Raw genomic sequence first — 19280 nt, 5'->3', positions numbered from 1 at the left:
AATTTTGTACCAATCAGGATTACCGGTAATTTGGTTGGAGTCTTGCCTTCCTACTCTCATTTATATTGTCAATAACCCATGAGGTAAATTAAATAGGGATTATGACCAGACAAGATGACATTAGATAATTTCATGATCATACAGAGACTTGATACTATGTCTTCCTTTTCGAGCCCTGTTATTGCTATAGGAACACTATGACATATGGAGGAGAGTCAGCCTTTAAGTAGAGATAAAACATTTGACATTTCTAATTTTCAATATTCATTTATGGTTTCTCAATATTACAATACATTGCACTTGACACATAATATAAAACAAAGACTGTACCTTCCACATATTCCATGACCATGCATAAATGGCGTTTAGTTTCAAAGGAACAATACATGCTGACTACAAATGGATTTTCTGCAAATGTCAGGATATCACGCTCAACAAACGCCTGCTGAATCTGGTTTCGAAGAATGAGATTCTGTTTGTTAATCTTCTTCATTGCAAATCTCTGTCTTGTTTCTTTATGACGCACCAGGTAAACAGCGCTTGGAAAGAAAAGGAATGGGGAATTATTAAATCAATTACTATTTAAAAATCTGTAATACTAAATAGGTGTACAATCTGGTAGGAAAAGTTCAACATTTGAGAAATACCGGTAATAAAATTTATTTTTTTTAATGCAGCTTGATATCCCAATTTATCTAATCAACTACATAAAAGAAGTACTCATAATATTTTGATAATTATCCTTAAGTTTCATTTCATTAAATTTTTCATTAAAAAGATATGGCACAATATTACAATTGTAATAGTATACTGTTAGGTAAAATGTTATTGTACTTAAAAATATTCAAAGTTTCAAAGGAAAATTGAAAGATTATAAGTATAAATAAGTAAAAATTCACTTATTTATTATTCCAATTTATACAACTGCCTATGTCATATATATGCTCTAGGTGCCTTATAAATAAATAAAAACAATATAAAACAACCAAACAATGCAGTAGTAAAAGCAATATAAAAATCAACAGAAAATTCATAGCTGAGGTAATCATTTAACACTCAAAATCACTGGGCCAGTTCTGCATTAACAGATTAAGAATAAATTAATAGTTTAAGTAATAATTAAATAATAAATTAAAATTAACACATTGATTATCAACTAGGTTGCAAATGGCATGAGTTTCATAGGTAGAACTGTTATTATATTCAAGATTTAGCATAAGAAGTTAAAAAAACTTGATTCCTCCCTACTATGCTATATGTAGTACCATAATTAATATACAGAAAGTGTTACTTTAATTTCTTAATTTTCAGATTAGAGAAAGTATACAGAAAAAAAAGAAAACAAACAGGTGAAAACTCAAAAACATACCGTAATTCAGTGCTGGCAAACCAATATTATTACAACAAATTAAAATTCAAATTATAATGACACTAACTTAATCAAAAATTCAAATCATATATTCACCTTTTGTATTTCCTCATAATGTATTTTAGAGAACACCATTTCTCATTAAATTAAAGCCATATTTACCTCTTCAAAAATTGAACTTTGTGTAAGTATTTATAGCTTATGTTTCAAGATATTTTCTTTATGAAGCACCTTCAGGAAACATTTCAAATGCTCTATTTATGTGAATGGTTAGAGTGCTCAAATGGAGCTGTGCGCACAGAAACATCCCCTCTCCTCCCTGGGCTGCCAAGCCACAAAGGTTGGAGACCGTTGTTATATAACGCTAGTAATCAACTACTATGCCAACAACTTTTTCACAAGTATCTTTATCCCATACTTGTAAATGTGCTTTTTGTTTGCAAAATTGTATTCTTAAATTTTGATTTGTATTTCATTCTTCCAGGATGAAATTGAATTTTGTGTCTTCTGTAAGTCTGATAAAAAAAAATCTCCAATTCTTAGTCTAAGCCATTGTAAAAAAAAAAGACAAATAAAGGGTCCAGGACTACATCTTATGCCATTCTATTCAATACCATTTCCTTTCTTGGAGGGAAACAATCATACATTTCAAATCCTTTCTTCCATTAGGGCTTTCCTACCAGGCAATCATATTGATTATTGCTCTGAGTTTATTAAAATCAATGTTACTGAACTACAAAATACACATTTGAGTATTCTCAATCCAGCATTTACATTGTCACTTCCACCTAATTTTAATGCTACAACTTACTAGACTAGACTAGACTAGACTAGAAGCTGGAAGGGACCTTGGAGGTCTTCTGGTCCAGCCCCCTGCTTGAGCAGGAGAACCTATACCATTTCAGACAAGTGACTGTCTAGTCTCTTCTTAAAAACCTCCAGTGATGGAGTGCACACAATTTATGAAGGCAAGCTGTTCCACTGTTTAACTGTCCTCACTGTTAAGAAGTTTCTCGTTAATTCCAGGTTGCTTCTTTCTGTGGTCAGTTTCCAACCATTGTTTCTTGTCTTTCCCTGTGATGCTTTGGAGAATAGTTTGACACCCTCTTTGTAGCAGCCCCTCAAATACTGGAATACTTCTAATCAAATTAACTTTTCTCTATCAGTTATATTCTGTCAGGAATATCTCATGTATTGTGCCTTTCCTCATCGTCTGTAAGACAAGATAAACATTCCTTAAACAATGATGATTGGCAGAGTTTCTCTCCCAAAAGACGTAGGGGTAATGCAAGTTCTTCATCATTACTACTTCATGCCTGTTTGAAAAATCTCGTTTACTTTTGGAATTCATTATCTGTATCTTCTTCTTAACTGGCCATGCAATAAAAGCAATTATACTGGTTTTATTTGTTTTTCCATCTACTTTAACCTAGACACTATATATAGTATTACCAAGTTCATTCATTTGGACTTCCAAGCAAATGCATACATTTTCATATAGAGTACTAAGTGGCCTTTCTAAGTGATTTTAGTCTTTTTGAACAATGTATATCCTATACTTCAGTCAAGGTATCAAGCCCCATTCATCTCCATTATATCAATCAAATTATAATTGCATTATTTCATCAAGAATTGAAATTGTATCTTTTCTCACACAATCATTGAAATCAAAGCATTTATGATGGTAGCAGTGTCCCGGGGTCATGTAATCACCATTTGTAACCTCCCCAGCAGGCTTCCAACAAGTAAAATGAAGGGGGAAGCTGGATTCACTTAACAACCATGTGATTCACTTAATGACTCCAGCAAAAAGGTCATAAATTGGGCATGGTCACATGATGATTCACCTAATGACCACATTGCTTAGGGATGGAAGCTTTGGTCCCAAGAGGAGTTGTAAATTGAGGGCTATCTTTACTAACTTCTTTTCACTGTATATATCTCTTCACCATCTTGGCAGCCTACCACTGAACCCATTTTAGTTTTTCAATGTCCTCTTTAGATGGTGGTGCCCAAAACTGGGCACAGTATGCTAAATGGTCCTGACTAAAGCAGAGTGGGGTGAGTTCATTCAAGATTTCTCTTCCAAGGAATAAGAGGATGGATGACACCACCACCTATGTCCCCAGGGTTTTGTGCTTCCTTCATAAATATTCAGTCCTTTGCAGCATTCTGGCCCCATGTGGATTAGAAGGGATGACTTATTATTACATATTTAATATGACTCAAAGTTTATTCAGTCACTAATCTTTGATTTGAGCAGGCAGCACACTTTATAAGCAAGCTGACAAGCATTTAATTTCATTCCTTGTAGTTTTATTTACCACCATGACTGTTTCATCTTCTGTCAGGATACAGCAGCATCTCCTCTGCCCTTCTGGGATCCAACATCCTTTCTTCTGTTCTTGCTGTCTTCATTCTTTTCTCTGAAAATGCCCAGCTTGATTCTTCTGTGAAGTCCTGAAAACTGTTTCTGAGTTCCAGCTGTGGGAAATAGTTTCTATGCAACTTGTTTCTAATTGCAACTCTCTGACTGCTTTTCCCTTTGACACCCTTCCTTACAAAGAGTTGCTTGCTGTGTCAGTTCTTAAAGTCTCTTTTATTTGGTCTGATAAACCCCCAATTTTTTGTCATAGGAGGGACAATGACCATTACTTATTTCCACCAGTTAACATTTCATCAATGGTGCTAAAAACAGTTCATTTGCAGTAATTCAGTACTTCTGAATTACTCAGAAGTAAGTTCTTGGTGCCTGAGAAATTTTGTAGCCTAGGCGCTAACGTCGGTTGTTGTTGTTTTTGTAATTTTCCTACACATCCCAGGGCCTGATGGAAAACCACAGGAAGAATCTAGCTTAATCAGCTCTCAGGATGTACTTATTTTTACTTATTGACACATAAAACATATTTGCTTTGCCACCACAATAAATTTTTGCTGTCAGTTTCTATTCCAGAAATGTTTTCATTCTCAACCAATCTCTTAAAACAATGTCTCTCTTCATTTCCCTCAATTCCTATTCTCCGACTTCTGAGCTCTACCAGCAAATTCCTCTCTTTCCCATTCTCTATTCCACCAAGTTTCTTTCTCATTTCTTCTATACCTCCATGACAGCTGAAGTATGAAGTAGGGTATCCCCTTCAGATTTATGACTATGTCAGCCACACACTATTTATGCTTCACACAGCCACTAGCTCACCTCTCAATTACTTCATGGGATTTTCTCTTCAGGATCACTGAAGAATGCTATAAAGCCACCGTGGCCATCTATTCCCTCATTCCCTCTCCCTGGAATCATCCATTTTCATGAGAAAGAAATGACAAATGCATTTCATTTTAAACTTCATATAGGCTTCAGTACATTTCTTCTGACATTTCCCCACAGCGATATTTTTAGCATTCCTCCAAAAGAAATACAATTTTTGTGCACATTAAGAAAAATATACCAAGTTACAGAAAATTGTGAAACAAAACTCAGAGAATTTTATTTTTACTCACCCATATGCTCCATTGCTAATCAATTTAATTGTTTCAAAATCAGTTTCACGAGGCTTCCTCTTAAGTTTAAGTGATACATTAGAATTCTTCAAAATAAATAGAGGAAAATTATTACACAAGACACCAGCAATGGGGTTGTACAGAGTTTCAGACAAAGTTCAATAGATGGCATGAACATTTGTTGGCAACTGCTTGTCAAATGGTGATTTTTCTTGAAATCATGCTGCAATTGATAAAGGCATGATCCTGGGATTAAAAACCCCTTAGCCTCTCTAAATATTGGCAAGTCTACATGAAAATCCCATAGATTGTGAAGAATCTTTTTCCATTCTCATCAAAAGCACCACCACAGGTCCTCTGTACTTTTAACCAATCCATTATATTTAGCAGATCTTCAGATACAGATAAACATTGTCTTTTCTGTAACACCCAGCAATATATTAGAAGCCATTATTTTATCAATTATATTTCCATTGTTTTAATTATTTGCATACTATGTTTTAGATATTACTTACAAAACATTTGACACCATCAAGTTTAACCATAATAAAACAATTATAATCAGTGTTGGGTGAGAAATGAAGTATCATCATTAAGAAGTAATACTTAATGTTTACTCTAAACTTATTTTTTGTTTTACAGCATTAGAGTTTTTATGTCTCTGTTTATATTATGCAGTATGTGGCAGTATGGATAAGACAACAATAATTTTTCAATTGTTTAAAGAACACACAGACCCAGATTCAGATTGATATTCTTGTCTAATTTATTTTGTATGACATTTCCCAAATAATATTAAACTAAAATATAGCTTGTTTTTCACTTAGCAATGACATATGCTGCTTATCATTAAGGATGAGCTAGTTCGTTATGATTGTTCCCATAGCTTAAAAATAATTTACATTATAAGTGAATTCAGCCAAGAAACTATTTATTTAATAGTAAGAGTATTTACACTGACCGGTTCATCCGTTTCTGGAGTTGCTGCTGCTCCACTGTCATAGTTAGTTAGCTGAGCTATTTCTATCAGAAAAAAGAATACAATTTTTAGAATAAAGTTTATGTAAGTTTTATTAGTTTTGTTTTATGTTTAGTTGTTTTATGTTACATTTTATGTTATGTAACGCACTATATCCCGGTCTGTAAGATGGAAAAAAATTTAAGTGAGGTACAAAGAGATATAAACACTCAGGATCTTCTTAAGTGGTATCAACTTTTCTCATCAAGATCCACTAAATTAAGATCAGTGTTAAGTTAGGTTCTATAATGTTCAAATGCACAAATATAAAACACAAATTAGGCTTTGAATGAACTGTTGTGTCACTAAGAATCAAAACTCGCTATCATCTATAGGCCTCTGCTGGCAAAACAGAGGGCGGGGACAACACATGCATCAACCTGGAGCTCCATTCGTGGCTGCAGAGGCCTTTTCCTAAAGGCCTCTGCCAGCGAAATGGAGGCCAGGGATGATGCACGTGAGCATCAACAATCAGCTGCAGAAGAAGTAGTCCAGCAGTGGCCATGTGGGCTCCTACTGGACAGGGCTATCTTTGCCGCCACCTTGAGGTGAGGCAGGTATTGGGGTATGGAAGGAATGGCTGCCGGGACCCTGCGGTAAGCAGGTGAGGACGCATGGGGCAGCCCAATCCCCTCCCCCACCTGCCTTGTCTCACCTCGTGGTGGCAGCACCACAAACAACCAGATGGAATGGGTGGGTGTTCAGCTGTGCAGGCTCTTAACTAGGGCTTGTTTTGGTGGTAGGGCTTATATTAGGCACAGGCATAAAAATCAAGCTAGGGCTTATTTTCTGAATAGGTCTTATTTTTGGGAAAACAAAATAATTCCCTCTGTGTCAATGCACTTACATTTATTCAGGTAATGCAATAATTCACATGACTAGAAAAAGACATTTATATGACGATCTCCATGTAAGTTATTTTGTTGTTGTTAGCTGCGAAGTCGTGTCCGACCCATCGCGACCCTATGGACAACATTCCTCCAGGCCTTCCTGTCTTCTACCATCTTCTGGAGTCCATTTAAGCTCACGCCTACTGCTTCAGTGACTCCATCCAGCCACCTCATTCTCTGTCGTCCCCTTCTACTATTGCCCTCGATCTTTCCCAGCATTAGGCTCTTCTCCAGTGAGTCCTTCCTTCTCATTAGGTGGCCAAAGTATTTGAGTTTTAGCTTCAGGATCTGGCCTTCTAAAGAGCAGTCAGGATTGATCTCCTCTAGGACTGACCGGTTTGATCGCCTTGCAGTCCAAGGGACTCGCAGGAGTCTTCTCCAGCACCATAGTTCAAAGGCCTCAATTCTTTGGCGCTCAGCCTTTCTTATGGTCCAACTTTCACTGCCATACATTGCAACTGGGAAGACCATAGCCTTGACTATACGCACTTTTGTTGACAGGGTGATGTCTCTGCTTTTTAGTGTGCTGTCTAGATTTGCCATGGCTTTCCTCCCCAGGAGCAAGCGTCTTTTAATTTCTTGGCTACAGTCCCCATCTGCAGTGATCTTGGAGCCCAGGAAAACAAAATCTGTCACTACCTCCATTTCTTCCCCATCTATTTGCCAAGAATTGAGAGGGCCAGATGCCATGATCTTGGTTTTCTTAATGTTAAGTTTCAACCCAAGTTTTGCACTCTCCTTCTTCACCCGCAACAAGAGGCTCTTTAGTTCTTCTTCACTTTCTGCCATTAGAGTGGTATCATCTGCGTATCTTAGGTTGTTGATATTTCTTCCGGCAATCTTAATTCCAACTTTTGATTCATCTAGCCCTGCCTTTCTCATGATGTACTCTGCATATAAGTTAAATAGGCAGGGCGACAGTATACAGCCTTGCCGGACTCCTTTCCCAATTTTGAACCAATCAGTGGTTCCGTGTCCAGTTCTCACTGTTGCTTCTTGACCCGCATATAGGTTTCTCAAGAGACAAATAAGATGGTCTGGTACTCCCATCTCTTTAAGAACTTGCCACAGTTTGTTATGATCCACACAATCAAAGGCTTTAGCATAGTCAATGAAGCAGAAGTAGATGTTTTTCTGGAACTCCCTAGCTTTCTCCATTATCCAGCGTATGTTGGCAATTTGATCTCTAGTTCCTCTGCCTCTTCGAAATCCTGCCTGTACTTCTGGTAGTTCTCGATCCACATACTGCTGAAGTCTAGCTTGTAGGATTTTAAGCATGACTTTACTAGCATGAGAAATGAGTGCAATGGTGCGATAGTTTGAACATTCTTTGGCACTGCCTTTCTTTGGAATTGGAATGTAAACTGATCTTTTCCAATCCTGTGGCCACTGTTGAGTTTTCCAAATTTGCTGGCAAATTGAGTGTAGCACTTTTACTGCACTGTCTTTTAAGATTTTGAATAGCTCAGCTGGAATACTGTCACCTCCATTAGCTTTGTTGTTGCTCAGCTTTTCTAAGGCCCACTTCACCTCACATTCTAGGATGTCTGGCTCGAGGTCAGTGACCACCTCATTGTGATTATCTGGGACGTTAAGCTCATTCTTGTATAGTTCTTCTGTGTAATTTTGCCACCTCTTCTTAATCTCTTCTGCCTCTGTTAGGTCCCTGCCATTTTGGTCCTTTATCATGCCCATTTTTGCATTAAACGTTCCCTTCATCTCTCCAATTTTCTTGAAAAGATCTCTGGTCCTCCCTATTCTATTGTTTTCTTCTATTTCTTTGCACTGTTCATTTAAGAAGGCATTCTTATCTCTTCTAGCTATTCTCTGGAAATCTGCATTCAATTGGGCGTATCTTTTTTTTCTCCCTTGCCTTTCGCTTCCCTCCTTTCCTCAGCTATTTTGCAAAGCTTCCTCAGACAGCCATTTTGCTTTCTTGCATTTCTTTTTCTTTGGGATGGTTTTGGTTGCTACCTGTTGTCCAATGTCGCGAACCTCTGTCCATAGTTCTTCAGGCACTCTGTCTATCAGATCTAATTCCTTAAATCTATTTGTCACCTCTACTGTATATTCAACAGGGATATGATTTAATTCATACCTGAGTGGCCTAGTGCTTTTCCCTACTTTCTTCAGTTTAAGCCTAAACTTTGCAAGGAGAAGCTCGTGGTCTGAGCCACAGTCAGCTCCTGGTCTTGTTTTTACCGACTGTATAGAGCTTCTCCATCTTTGGCTGCAGAGCATATAGTCAATCTGATTTCTGTGTTGACCGTCTGGTGATGTCCATGTGTAGAGCCGTATCTTGGGTTGTTGGAAAAGAGTGTTTGCTATGACCATCGTATTCTCTTGACAAAATTCTATCAGCCTGTGCCCTGCTTCATTTTGTACTCCAAGGCCAAACTTGCCTGTTATTCCAGTTATCTTTTGGCTTCCTACTTTAGCATTCCAATCCCCCATGATGATAAGGACATCATTTTTTGGTGTTACTTCTATAAGGTGCTGTAGGGCTTCATAGAACCGGTCAATTTCATCCTCTTCAGCACTGGTGGTTGGGGCATAGACTTGGACTACTGTGATATTGAATGGTTTGCCTTGGATTCGAACTGAGATCATTATGTCATTTTGAGGATTGTATCCCAGTATTGATTTTCCTACTCTTTTATTGACTATGAAGGCTACTCCATTTCTTCTGAGGGATTCTTGCCCGCAGTAGTATACCTGATGGTCATCTGAATTAAATTCACCCATTCCTGTCCATTTTAGTTCGCTGATACCTAAGATGTCGATGTTCAGTCTTGTCATCTCTTGTTTGACCACGTCCAGCTTTCCTTGATTCATGGATCTTACATTCCAGGTTCCTATGGAGAAAAAATCTTTACAGCATCGGACTTTCCTTTCACCACCAGACATATCCACAGCTGAGCGTCCTTTCGGCTTTGGCCCAGTCGCTTCATTCTTTCTGGCGCTACTAGTACTAGCCCTCTGCTCTTCCCCAGTAGCATATTGGACGCCTTCCGACCTGAGGGGCTCATCTTCCAGCGTCATATCGTTTTGCCTTTTGGTACTGTCCATAGGGTTTTCATGGCAAAGATACTGGAGTGGGTTGCCATTTCCTTCTCCAGTGGATCACGTTTTGTCAGAACTCTCAGCTATGACCTGTCCGTCTTGGGTGGCCCTGCACGGCATAGCTCATAGCTTCATTGAATTACTCAAGCCCCTTCGCCACGACAAGGCAGTAATCCATGAAGGGGCCATGTAAGTTATACCGGTGTTCTAAACTTTGTTATTGCATTACATATTTAAGTCACAGAAATAAATACAGAAGCAGAAACTTAAAAAATAAATAAGTTTATTTGGTGGGTGTACAGAGGTATCCCTCGTGTTCATCAGCCAGTCAAAAGTTACAATGGCACTGAAAAAAGAAGACTTTCAACCATCACTGCAACCCCATGATCAAGGAATTGTGATCATAGGTTCTTGGCAAAAAGATCACACAATAGCTGCAGTGTCCCACCATCACATGACTGTCATTTGTGATTTTCCCTGCCAGCTTTCCACAAGCAAAGTCAATTGGGAAGCCAGCAGAAAAGGTCACAAGTCACTCAGATAAGTCAGTCACACTTTTCGCTGCCTGGCAGCAGCTAGTCCTGGTCCTACTGTGCAGGAAACTTGCATACCCTCCCCCACCAGAGCATCAGCCACCCCGGCCCCGGTGTGTGACTGCCATACACCTTATCTTCATTCTCTGCTGGCCTGTTTATGAGTTGCCTGGGTCTCACTTAATGACCTATGATCCTTGCTGAACAATGGCAATGTGAGCATGCCATCATCAAGCAATGCTGTCATCTGATGTGCCTTATGACCACATTGTTTAACGATTCTGGTTAATGATACCATCATTAACAGTTCTACCTATACACACAGTTACAAACACTGACAAAGAACTATTTGACTTTGAATCCCAGCAAATATAATATTCATAATCCAAAATGTAGTTTCATTACAAATTTATAATAAATCACAACCTAAGTCAAACATGCCTGCAGGGTATTCTTTCAAACCAAACCCAGCATGTTTTTATTTAAGATGAAGGACACTTAGAACAAAAACATAAAACTTCAGATTAACTTTACTATCAATATATAAATGTGAAATTTTATTAGATAACTGCTGAGAAACAGCTTATGGTTTGTTTTTAATTTTCTAAAAACCAAGCCACTGTAATGTAGTTTGACAGTTTTGTCAATCCCTTATTTATATTCATAAATAGAAAATCAAAGTGGTTCAGTTATGTATCCTACTTTTGATAAAAATAACCATTATCTGAGAAGTACACATTATTTGTAAACAGTAGGTAGCAATAGAATAAAACCAAGTCAGCTTTTGAAGCTGAAAGCTAAAGAAGCATTTCGCAACGCCTGAAGACATTTTTTAAATTCATCTAAATACCATTAAACATCTGCTTTCTTATTTTATTGACTTAAACCATTTCTAAAGAGTCATAATTCAAAAAGGTAAAGATTTAATCTAAAAGCCACAGGGGAAAAATTTCAACCTGGGGAGGATTTCTGAAATGCAGTGACCACACTCCAATAAATGATGAATCTGCTATTTATTGCTTTTTATACAAAATAGTTTTATCTAGCATTATCTCCAAAAACTGCATGCATCATTTATCTGAACAGAAACCATACCCAACAGACAAAAAAGTAAAAGATCCAATTTTAAGTCCAATTACTGAAAATTTTCATTGGAAACAAAGAAATGTATTATAAACTGGGGAAAAATCAATGTCCTTCTTTAAAATGTGCTTTCATAACATAAATCATCAGCTGTAGTTTTGGCTATTATAAAATTCCCATAATACTGTACAATAAATAAAGCAGTAAAATTTATACTGATCCTATAGAAAAATTGAATACTCCCTTCTTACTATTTTAATTGTTGCATCAATTATTATACATGTATATAGCCAATTTATAATAACTAAGGAACATAATTCAGTGAAACCTAATTTCATTTTGCTCTGAGAAATTGTATTTACCTATAGATATATTTGTTTGGCTCATTCTAAAGCATGTAAGAATAATTGAGCAATGATACCATCTTGAATATGGAAGCTGAAATAATCAATATACTAATTTGGGACTTATTCAAATCTGTTTATCTAAAACACGTAGACTACCATATTTAATTTAGATACATTATTAGAATGTGATGCTACAATGTGGGATAAATAGGCTGCATCACATTCAGACTAACACAACACATTTTCTTTTAAAAATGCACAAATAAAGACATTGTGGTTGAAATTCTGGGTTTGTAAAAACAATCAAAACGAATTGCGCCTTCTCTAATTTCAAAATACATTGAAGCTGTGATTGATTTCAAACATTTAGGGTGGAAGAAGAGAGAAAATAAAGATATTATGATTCAAGCATGATATTTGAACCTGGATAATGCAATTTGTTTTGCCCTAGTGTAATTTATAAACCGATAAACCCATTATTGCTTGTTCAATAAACTATTGTTAATACTAATTAACCTAACATACAAATAAAACTATATTATCATGGATATCCATTTCCATAATGGCAAATAATATAAAGCATTAAGTCAAAATGTAAACATTCAATTTGACAATATTCATGATTCTGAGTTAAGAGATTATGGGCAGAGTCAAGTACATTTGTGCCACATTCAATTTTACTATGAAACTAGTTTATTTTTATGAGACAGATGTTTTTGTTTGTTTTTCAATTTGTACTTCTACTTCCTTAATTGTCCAATAAATTCTTTCAGGTTTTTATGTGAAGATGATTAAAAATTGCCCCAATTATTTTTATTAATGTTTTGATGTGATCTATTATTGGATTTACATCATACTTCAGTATATCATGGCCTACAATCTGACCACATTTTCATTAATTCCAGCTTTGACAATATTGTTAAACATCTTACCCCAATATGCTTATTTTGCAAAAGCTGATAGTAAGCTATAATTCATCAATTATTAACATGAACAAAGAGTGAGCTTAATCTTTTAGCTTCTTTTGTCTATGAAAGGTCTTTTATTATTTTATAGGAGTTTGGTACTAAAATCACATGATGTATCAGATACATATATTGAAATATACAAGATTAATAAAAATGGTAATACCAAAATTGGGTAAAATACAATAAATCAATTGTGATTATTACATTATTACATTATCATACCTTCCAAAGGATCCTTATTCAAACCCAGTTGACTTATGATATATCTAGGGATGTCGGTTTTAATGCCTTGCCCCTCTTTTGCATGGCCTTCTGCAGCTTCCAAAAGATAGTAAAATTCTTCAGGGTCAAACTCCTAATGGAAAAGAAAAAAACATGAATTGGAGATTTCACCCTTATTCCAGTATACATTAACTTCTTCCTACAGGAAAAGAACCATGTCTGTTTTATGGTTGCTATTATTTTTTATTAATTCTTTATAAAAACAACTTTATGTACAGCAATTCCATGTTACAAATATGACAACTACTATATAGACATATGTTTTGCAATGGAGAGTGAGTAGAAATTGGAATTACACTTAATGTCTTCTCCCAAAAAAGTCCTCAATATATTTTAAAAGGAACTTCTAAAAATCAATAAAACTAAAAGGAAGACTAGAATAGCTTAAAGGAATACAGAGACTACCATGCTGCAGACAGCATGGAAAAGTAACTTAGTAAGTGAATCTATCCTGTGCATACTGTATTTATGCATCCTACAGTAACTGTGGGGTCTTTGGTGCTCTCTGAACATGGTTGTTTTCTTGCAGATGTGCATGGATGATGTTACTTAGTTGGGTAATGAAATATTTATGGACCATAATGAAACCCTTCCAAGGCAATTTACTCATACATAATTACCTGCAAACTCTAAAGTGTAAAAGGTAACAGTGAATTATATGGAATTTGATTGTTATTGTAACATTCCCCAGATCATCTGATGATTACATTCCTTTGTTCCTTAGAGTTATTCAATCCAATCATTTTTAAAAAAAAATAGATACGTAATTTCAAGTTAAATTGCACACTGTATTCATTCTCTAAAATTACTGTGCATTTTTAATTTACCAAATTTTTTACATATTTCTTAGTTGAAATTTTATGTGTAATAGATCTATTTAGACCTCGATGCTATCATAAGCATGTACACAGATATATCCTGATGCAGGAAATAAGTAATATGGTTTGTCCCTAATATAAGACAGTTATTACCTGCTTCTGGCAGTATCTGGGTCTTAATCAAAGGCCCAATTTTTCTTCAAGGTATTGTCATGTTTTTAAGCAAATGTATCAGAACAATGCTAGCAGATTCATCACTTCCTCACTGATATTACCATACGATTGGCAGACTCTAAACAGCCTGGAAATCCAGTATTTGCTCTGAACATGTATTAGATATATATTAAATCAGATGTAATAAAATTGTCCTATTTTCAGCCAGACCCATGGAAAGTCCTCTCATCATTATTAATACAGGAAGTTGCTCACTTTTTTGGACAGGTATATATTTAATGCTATTTAAGTTTAATCAATATATGAATATCTGTTTATTTATATGCCTTACTTTACTGACTATCAAAGTTATTTAAAGCAAACATAATCTTACCAAACATTCAAGTAAACGAGCAGGCCGTGCAATTACAATAAGTATTTTTCGGACAAGCTGTTTAATAAATGCTAGTTCTCCACTTTCTGATCGTTCTTGAGCCTGTTAAAGAGGCATTAAAATAGTCTTCATATTAAACATGGACACAAAGAAACATTATTAATATGATAGATTAAATATAATGAATTAAATAAACTATGTATTATTTCAACATAACATGACAACCATCTTGAACATTCAAGAAAGCCAATATATTTGTATGTGAATTATTACCATTTAGCATAAATTATTAACTGATATTTACCATTTATCATTTGTTTGATTTCTATGGTATAGGAATGACTGCCTAGAGACAAACATCTAAGTTCAAATTAACAATGAAAGCTAGAAAAGAAATTATAGAAACAGACATAGTGTGAAAGGAGCCTACTGATTTGATCAATTAGGGCAGTTTTACTACAATGTGTACCCCAGAAAATCTGATTATGGCCCTAAAAGCACTTTTAAATTTAGAGAAGAAACAATAAATGAATGATCTAAGTCAGGGGACCCCAACCCCCAGTCCGTGGACTGGTACTGGCTGCATCATGCCAGCAATTGGGCCACACAAACAAGCAAAGTCCCACCCACAGGATGCAGGCAACACACAAAACCATGCGCCCTCCGGTCCATGGGAAAAATCTCTCTCTAAATAACCGGTCCCTAGTGTCCAAAAGATTGGGGACCTCTGATCTAAGTCATCGGTCCCCAATCTTTTGGGCACCAGGGATCTGACCCTTGGAGAGAGGTTTTTCCATGGTCCATAGGGGCTGTAGGTTTGCATGCTGCTTGCATCCCACAGATGCAGTTTCACTGGTTTGCGCAGACTGATTTAAGGCATGCCACGGACCAGTACCGGTCCACAGATCAGGGACTGGGGACCCCTGATCTAATAAATGCACACACACATGTTTTTTCCTGGGTGAAATATTCTTACATGCCTTTGTTCATATCTCAAGAAGACACTTATTTGCTTCACTTCAAAGCAGTTGTAAGACAAAATTCAAAATATACTACTTACAGCCCACAATAATTATTTCTATATGGAGTTGAATTAAACAGATCACAAGTCACTCCTAGACATTTGGTTTTAAAACATTTGTATTGTTCATGCATAAAAAGTTTATAAATATTTATAATTAAGATAAAAATAACAGATTTTGAATAATTTAATTAGGTTTGAATTCAGCTTTTCCGAGCATTAATTAAAATAATAGGAGAAATGGATAAATCGTTTTAACTGTCAAAATTTCAGACAGTTGGTCTACTAAATGCTACATACTTAATATATTACTATTGGTATCAAAGGCTTAAATGAAACACTAGATGAAACTATAAACAATGCTTTTGTGAAGTGAAAAAAATGCCAACAATAAAACTCAGTTAACCTTGACCTGAGAACTACTGAAATGTCAGCTAAACACAACTGTTCAGATGCCTTGTGACTTCCATAGGCCATTCATTGCAATCACAATGTGCCAAGCAGCAGGGGACACAGCCATCTACTGAATGTCACAGCTGCGGACTGACTGAAATGCATCACCAAAATACTAAACCGTATTCCCACAGTCTAGTTCCAAAAACAGCAGGCTTTCCTGCAAAACTGCATGGTTTAGAAACACAGTAAATCAGACAGGAAATAGAGGATACATAAATGAAAGCCATAAAAGTGCCATTTGATTCTAAAGATACTGTTTATAAACGTGCTTTGAAATCAGTAGTAACCCTATCCATAAATTAAGAACATCAAAATCATTCCACTGAATTAAAGGATTAGGTAAAAACTGCAGCATTATTAAAATATCTCTTTCTTCTTACTGATGTACCACACAAAGCCATCTTTTTTCAGAAATACTTGTTTACATTGTATTGGAATGGGTAACATAGACTCATTTGTCTATAAAATATAGAAACAAATATTCCTATTGGTCAAATACACTGACCAATAGTATACTTCCAAAAGTATGAAATCTTCGTGAATTTTACTCATAAATTTTAAACATCTAAAGAATATTAACTAGCAGAGTGATTGACAATGATTCCATTACAAAGAAAACTCTTGAAAACCTGTAATGCCTCAAATGTCCATACTAAGGAATTAAGGAGCAAACGTACTGTTTTTGTAATACACTAAATGGATTAGAAATAGTAACTACTACATTCTATGTACCATATATATGTTCTATCAAAGAAATCTTTCTTCTTTAATTAAAGATTGGGGTTGTTTTTTATGATAGTTTCAAATGTGTCTTATCTTTCAGAATCAGAATTCTATCAGAATTTTAGAAATCCCATAAAGTACATTGAAATTTAAGAAGTTTTTACCATTATCTCAAAATCGTTCTTAACCATTTCCTTCTTTCATCTAATTTGAAGGAAAATTAAATAGTTTGTATGCAATTTTGGAAAGTTAGCAATCATAACATAGTCTCTTTCTTGTATTTCTGTTACACTTTTAATAATAGAATTAATTCAGTTAAACAAAAGATACTTGATTTTTACATAGAAAAGTCCATTTAAGCTGAAGCACAGAATGAATATGTATATTATATAGGTTCAGCTCCTTTATAAACCAATTATTTCCAAACTTGAAGATCCCTACTGTACAGCAGCTGCTAAGGTCATTAAACTGAACATTTTAAAGAGCTGTATATATTTAAACACTATTTTATAAAACTGTAGAAGGGCGTAAATATTTTAAAAACTCTATTTTTAAATCGAGAACCTGTTTGGTGTAGTGGTTAAGGCATCGGTCTAGAAACCAGGAGACAGAGTTCTCGTCTGGCCTTAAGCATATAAGCCAGCTGGGTGACCTTGGGCCGGTCACTCTCTTTCAGCCCTAGGAAGAAGCAATGGAAAACCATTTCTGGAAAAAAAACTTGCTGAGAAAATAGCTATTCTCACACTATTCCAGACAGCTATCAGGAGTAAGCCGTGACTTGAAGGCACAAAATAGATAAATAAACAAAATATGCTTAGCATTAATGAAACTTTAATTGATCATACTTCTTGTAAGAGCTTATCCAATTTATGCTGTAATTCAAAGAAATATCGTGAAGTAATAAGACCCTGATGAGATTTATCCAAGCAATCACGACCCAGTTCAATGATCTGATGGTGGGTGAAGCTGAGCACTCCATCTGCCAAGGGAAGGATGTTCTCAGGAGAATGGTTGGTGATAATTTCCTGAAGCCTTTCTTCCATCTGAGCAGTAGCCTGTATAATATATGTTTTATAGACTTAATCAAGGTATTAATGAACTTAAGCTTCTAAATCAAAATTTGCACAAAAGCATATGCAAAAACTGATTCCAAGAAGTTTACTTTTAAATTATAAACAACATTTTGAACTTAATCAGATATTAGTAATAAAGCTAGAAAGGGTTACAAAAAAATTAAAACCATATTTAAAATATAAAGCCACAAAGCAGGAATTGTACACCATATAGGGACTTACTGATTACAGACACATTTTCCTGCTATGTTAATTAGGACATTTTTACAATTTAATACTAAAATAAATGTCAAAAGTTACTGCTTTAAGTTTTCTGGAACTTAAAAGAGCAAAACTATTTGGGTTTATTTTAATCTGATGTATTAAGTACAACAGAAAACACTGTTTTTCCATATGGTTTTCTTGTGAAAGTTAGTATTAGATATAATTTGTATTCTTTATTACCTTAGGAAACCTTTCTTTGTACACATGGTTCATCATAATAATTTCGTGATCACAGCAGGCAGGAGGACGTCCAGGACTGAAAGCAAAGAAATTAACCTTTGAATCTCATTCTAAATTAACTTAAAATTTTAGACTATTATTAAGCCATTATTTCACTATTATTAAGCCATTATTTCATGAACCATTCAATTCATTTTTTGTGATTTCTCCACCATTTGGCATGCCTGGAGGCCAAGACTAAGAATTTTGTAGGTATACTGTATTTTTAATCAGGAAAATTATTCTAGTTAAAGAAAATAATGGCATGTATACACAAACACGTACACACTCACAATCACAAAATTAATAGTAGGAGGTGGACTTTTATTTATTCCAAATTTAAAATGTTAATCAAAGTACTTAATGAGCAACTTATAAATCCATCAAAACAAAAATGAAATCATCAATATTCAAAATCATCAGCAAGAGCCTTGGTGGAGCAGTGGGCTAATGCCTCCTTAAGTAACACCAGCTGCCTGCAATTAGTGCAGGTTCGCATCCCACCAGGCTCAAGGTTGACTCAGCCTTCCATCCTTCCGAGGTAGGTAAAATGAGGACCCAGATTGTTGGGGGCAATTAAGCTGACTTTGTAATAATGGCGCTTGTGGGGGTGTGTGAAAGCCCTAATAAGCAGGCATATACATAGAATGAAGGCTACTGCTAAGCTTGTAAGCCGCCCTGAGTCTTCGGAGAAGGGCGGGATATAAATGGAATTAAAATAAAATAAATAAATAAATAAATAAATATTTACGTTTTCTCACTTACATTAAAATTCCTTCCCATCATACAGAACGTATTATGGCAAGACCTGATTATAAAACATAAGCTTACCTGTGTCAATATAGCCCTGTCTCGTCAAACAATATTTCTTTTTCCCATTCATCCAAAATCTATATACTTCCATTAAATTCTGATTAAAGTAATAGATGATACCAGAGAAATCGGATCAGGGTTCACTGCATGCTTGCATTACATTGACTTGGTTATACTGACACACAAATTACAGTCCCCTGTTCAATTATATTGTGCTGCTATTCAACAAAATCAAAGTAGTGAACCACAAACATGAGAATAGCTTTTGCCTGAAAAACCTCTATTCCATACACTGTAT

General features: G+C 35.5%; 1 protein-coding gene across 2 annotated transcripts in view; it reads right to left on the bottom strand.

The window, feature by feature from the left end:
• Positions 1 to 19280, bottom strand: part of MAST4 (microtubule associated serine/threonine kinase family member 4) — a 102531-nt gene that overhangs the window by 33413 nt on the left and 49838 nt on the right. For both annotated transcript variants that reach the window (XM_081317116.1, XM_081317117.1), the window contains 7 exons: positions 18131 to 18206; positions 17459 to 17668; positions 14414 to 14515; positions 12989 to 13121; positions 5826 to 5887; positions 4865 to 4950; positions 331 to 539 (listed from right to left, as the gene is read on the bottom strand). In XM_081317116.1, the coding sequence (XP_081173242.1) occupies positions 331 to 539; positions 4865 to 4950; positions 5826 to 5887; positions 12989 to 13121; positions 14414 to 14515; positions 17459 to 17668; positions 18131 to 18206 (878 nt within the window). The remainder of the gene's footprint in view (positions 1 to 330; positions 540 to 4864; positions 4951 to 5825; positions 5888 to 12988; positions 13122 to 14413; positions 14516 to 17458; positions 17669 to 18130; positions 18207 to 19280) is intronic.

This window comes from Vipera berus (assembly GCF_964194415.1).
Source record: "Vipera berus genome assembly, chromosome: 2".
NCBI classification, from domain to species: domain Eukaryota; kingdom Metazoa; phylum Chordata; class Lepidosauria; order Squamata; family Viperidae; genus Vipera; species Vipera berus.
Note: the sequence above shows the minus strand (reverse complement) of the source record. Positions and strands in the feature narration are given on the sequence as shown.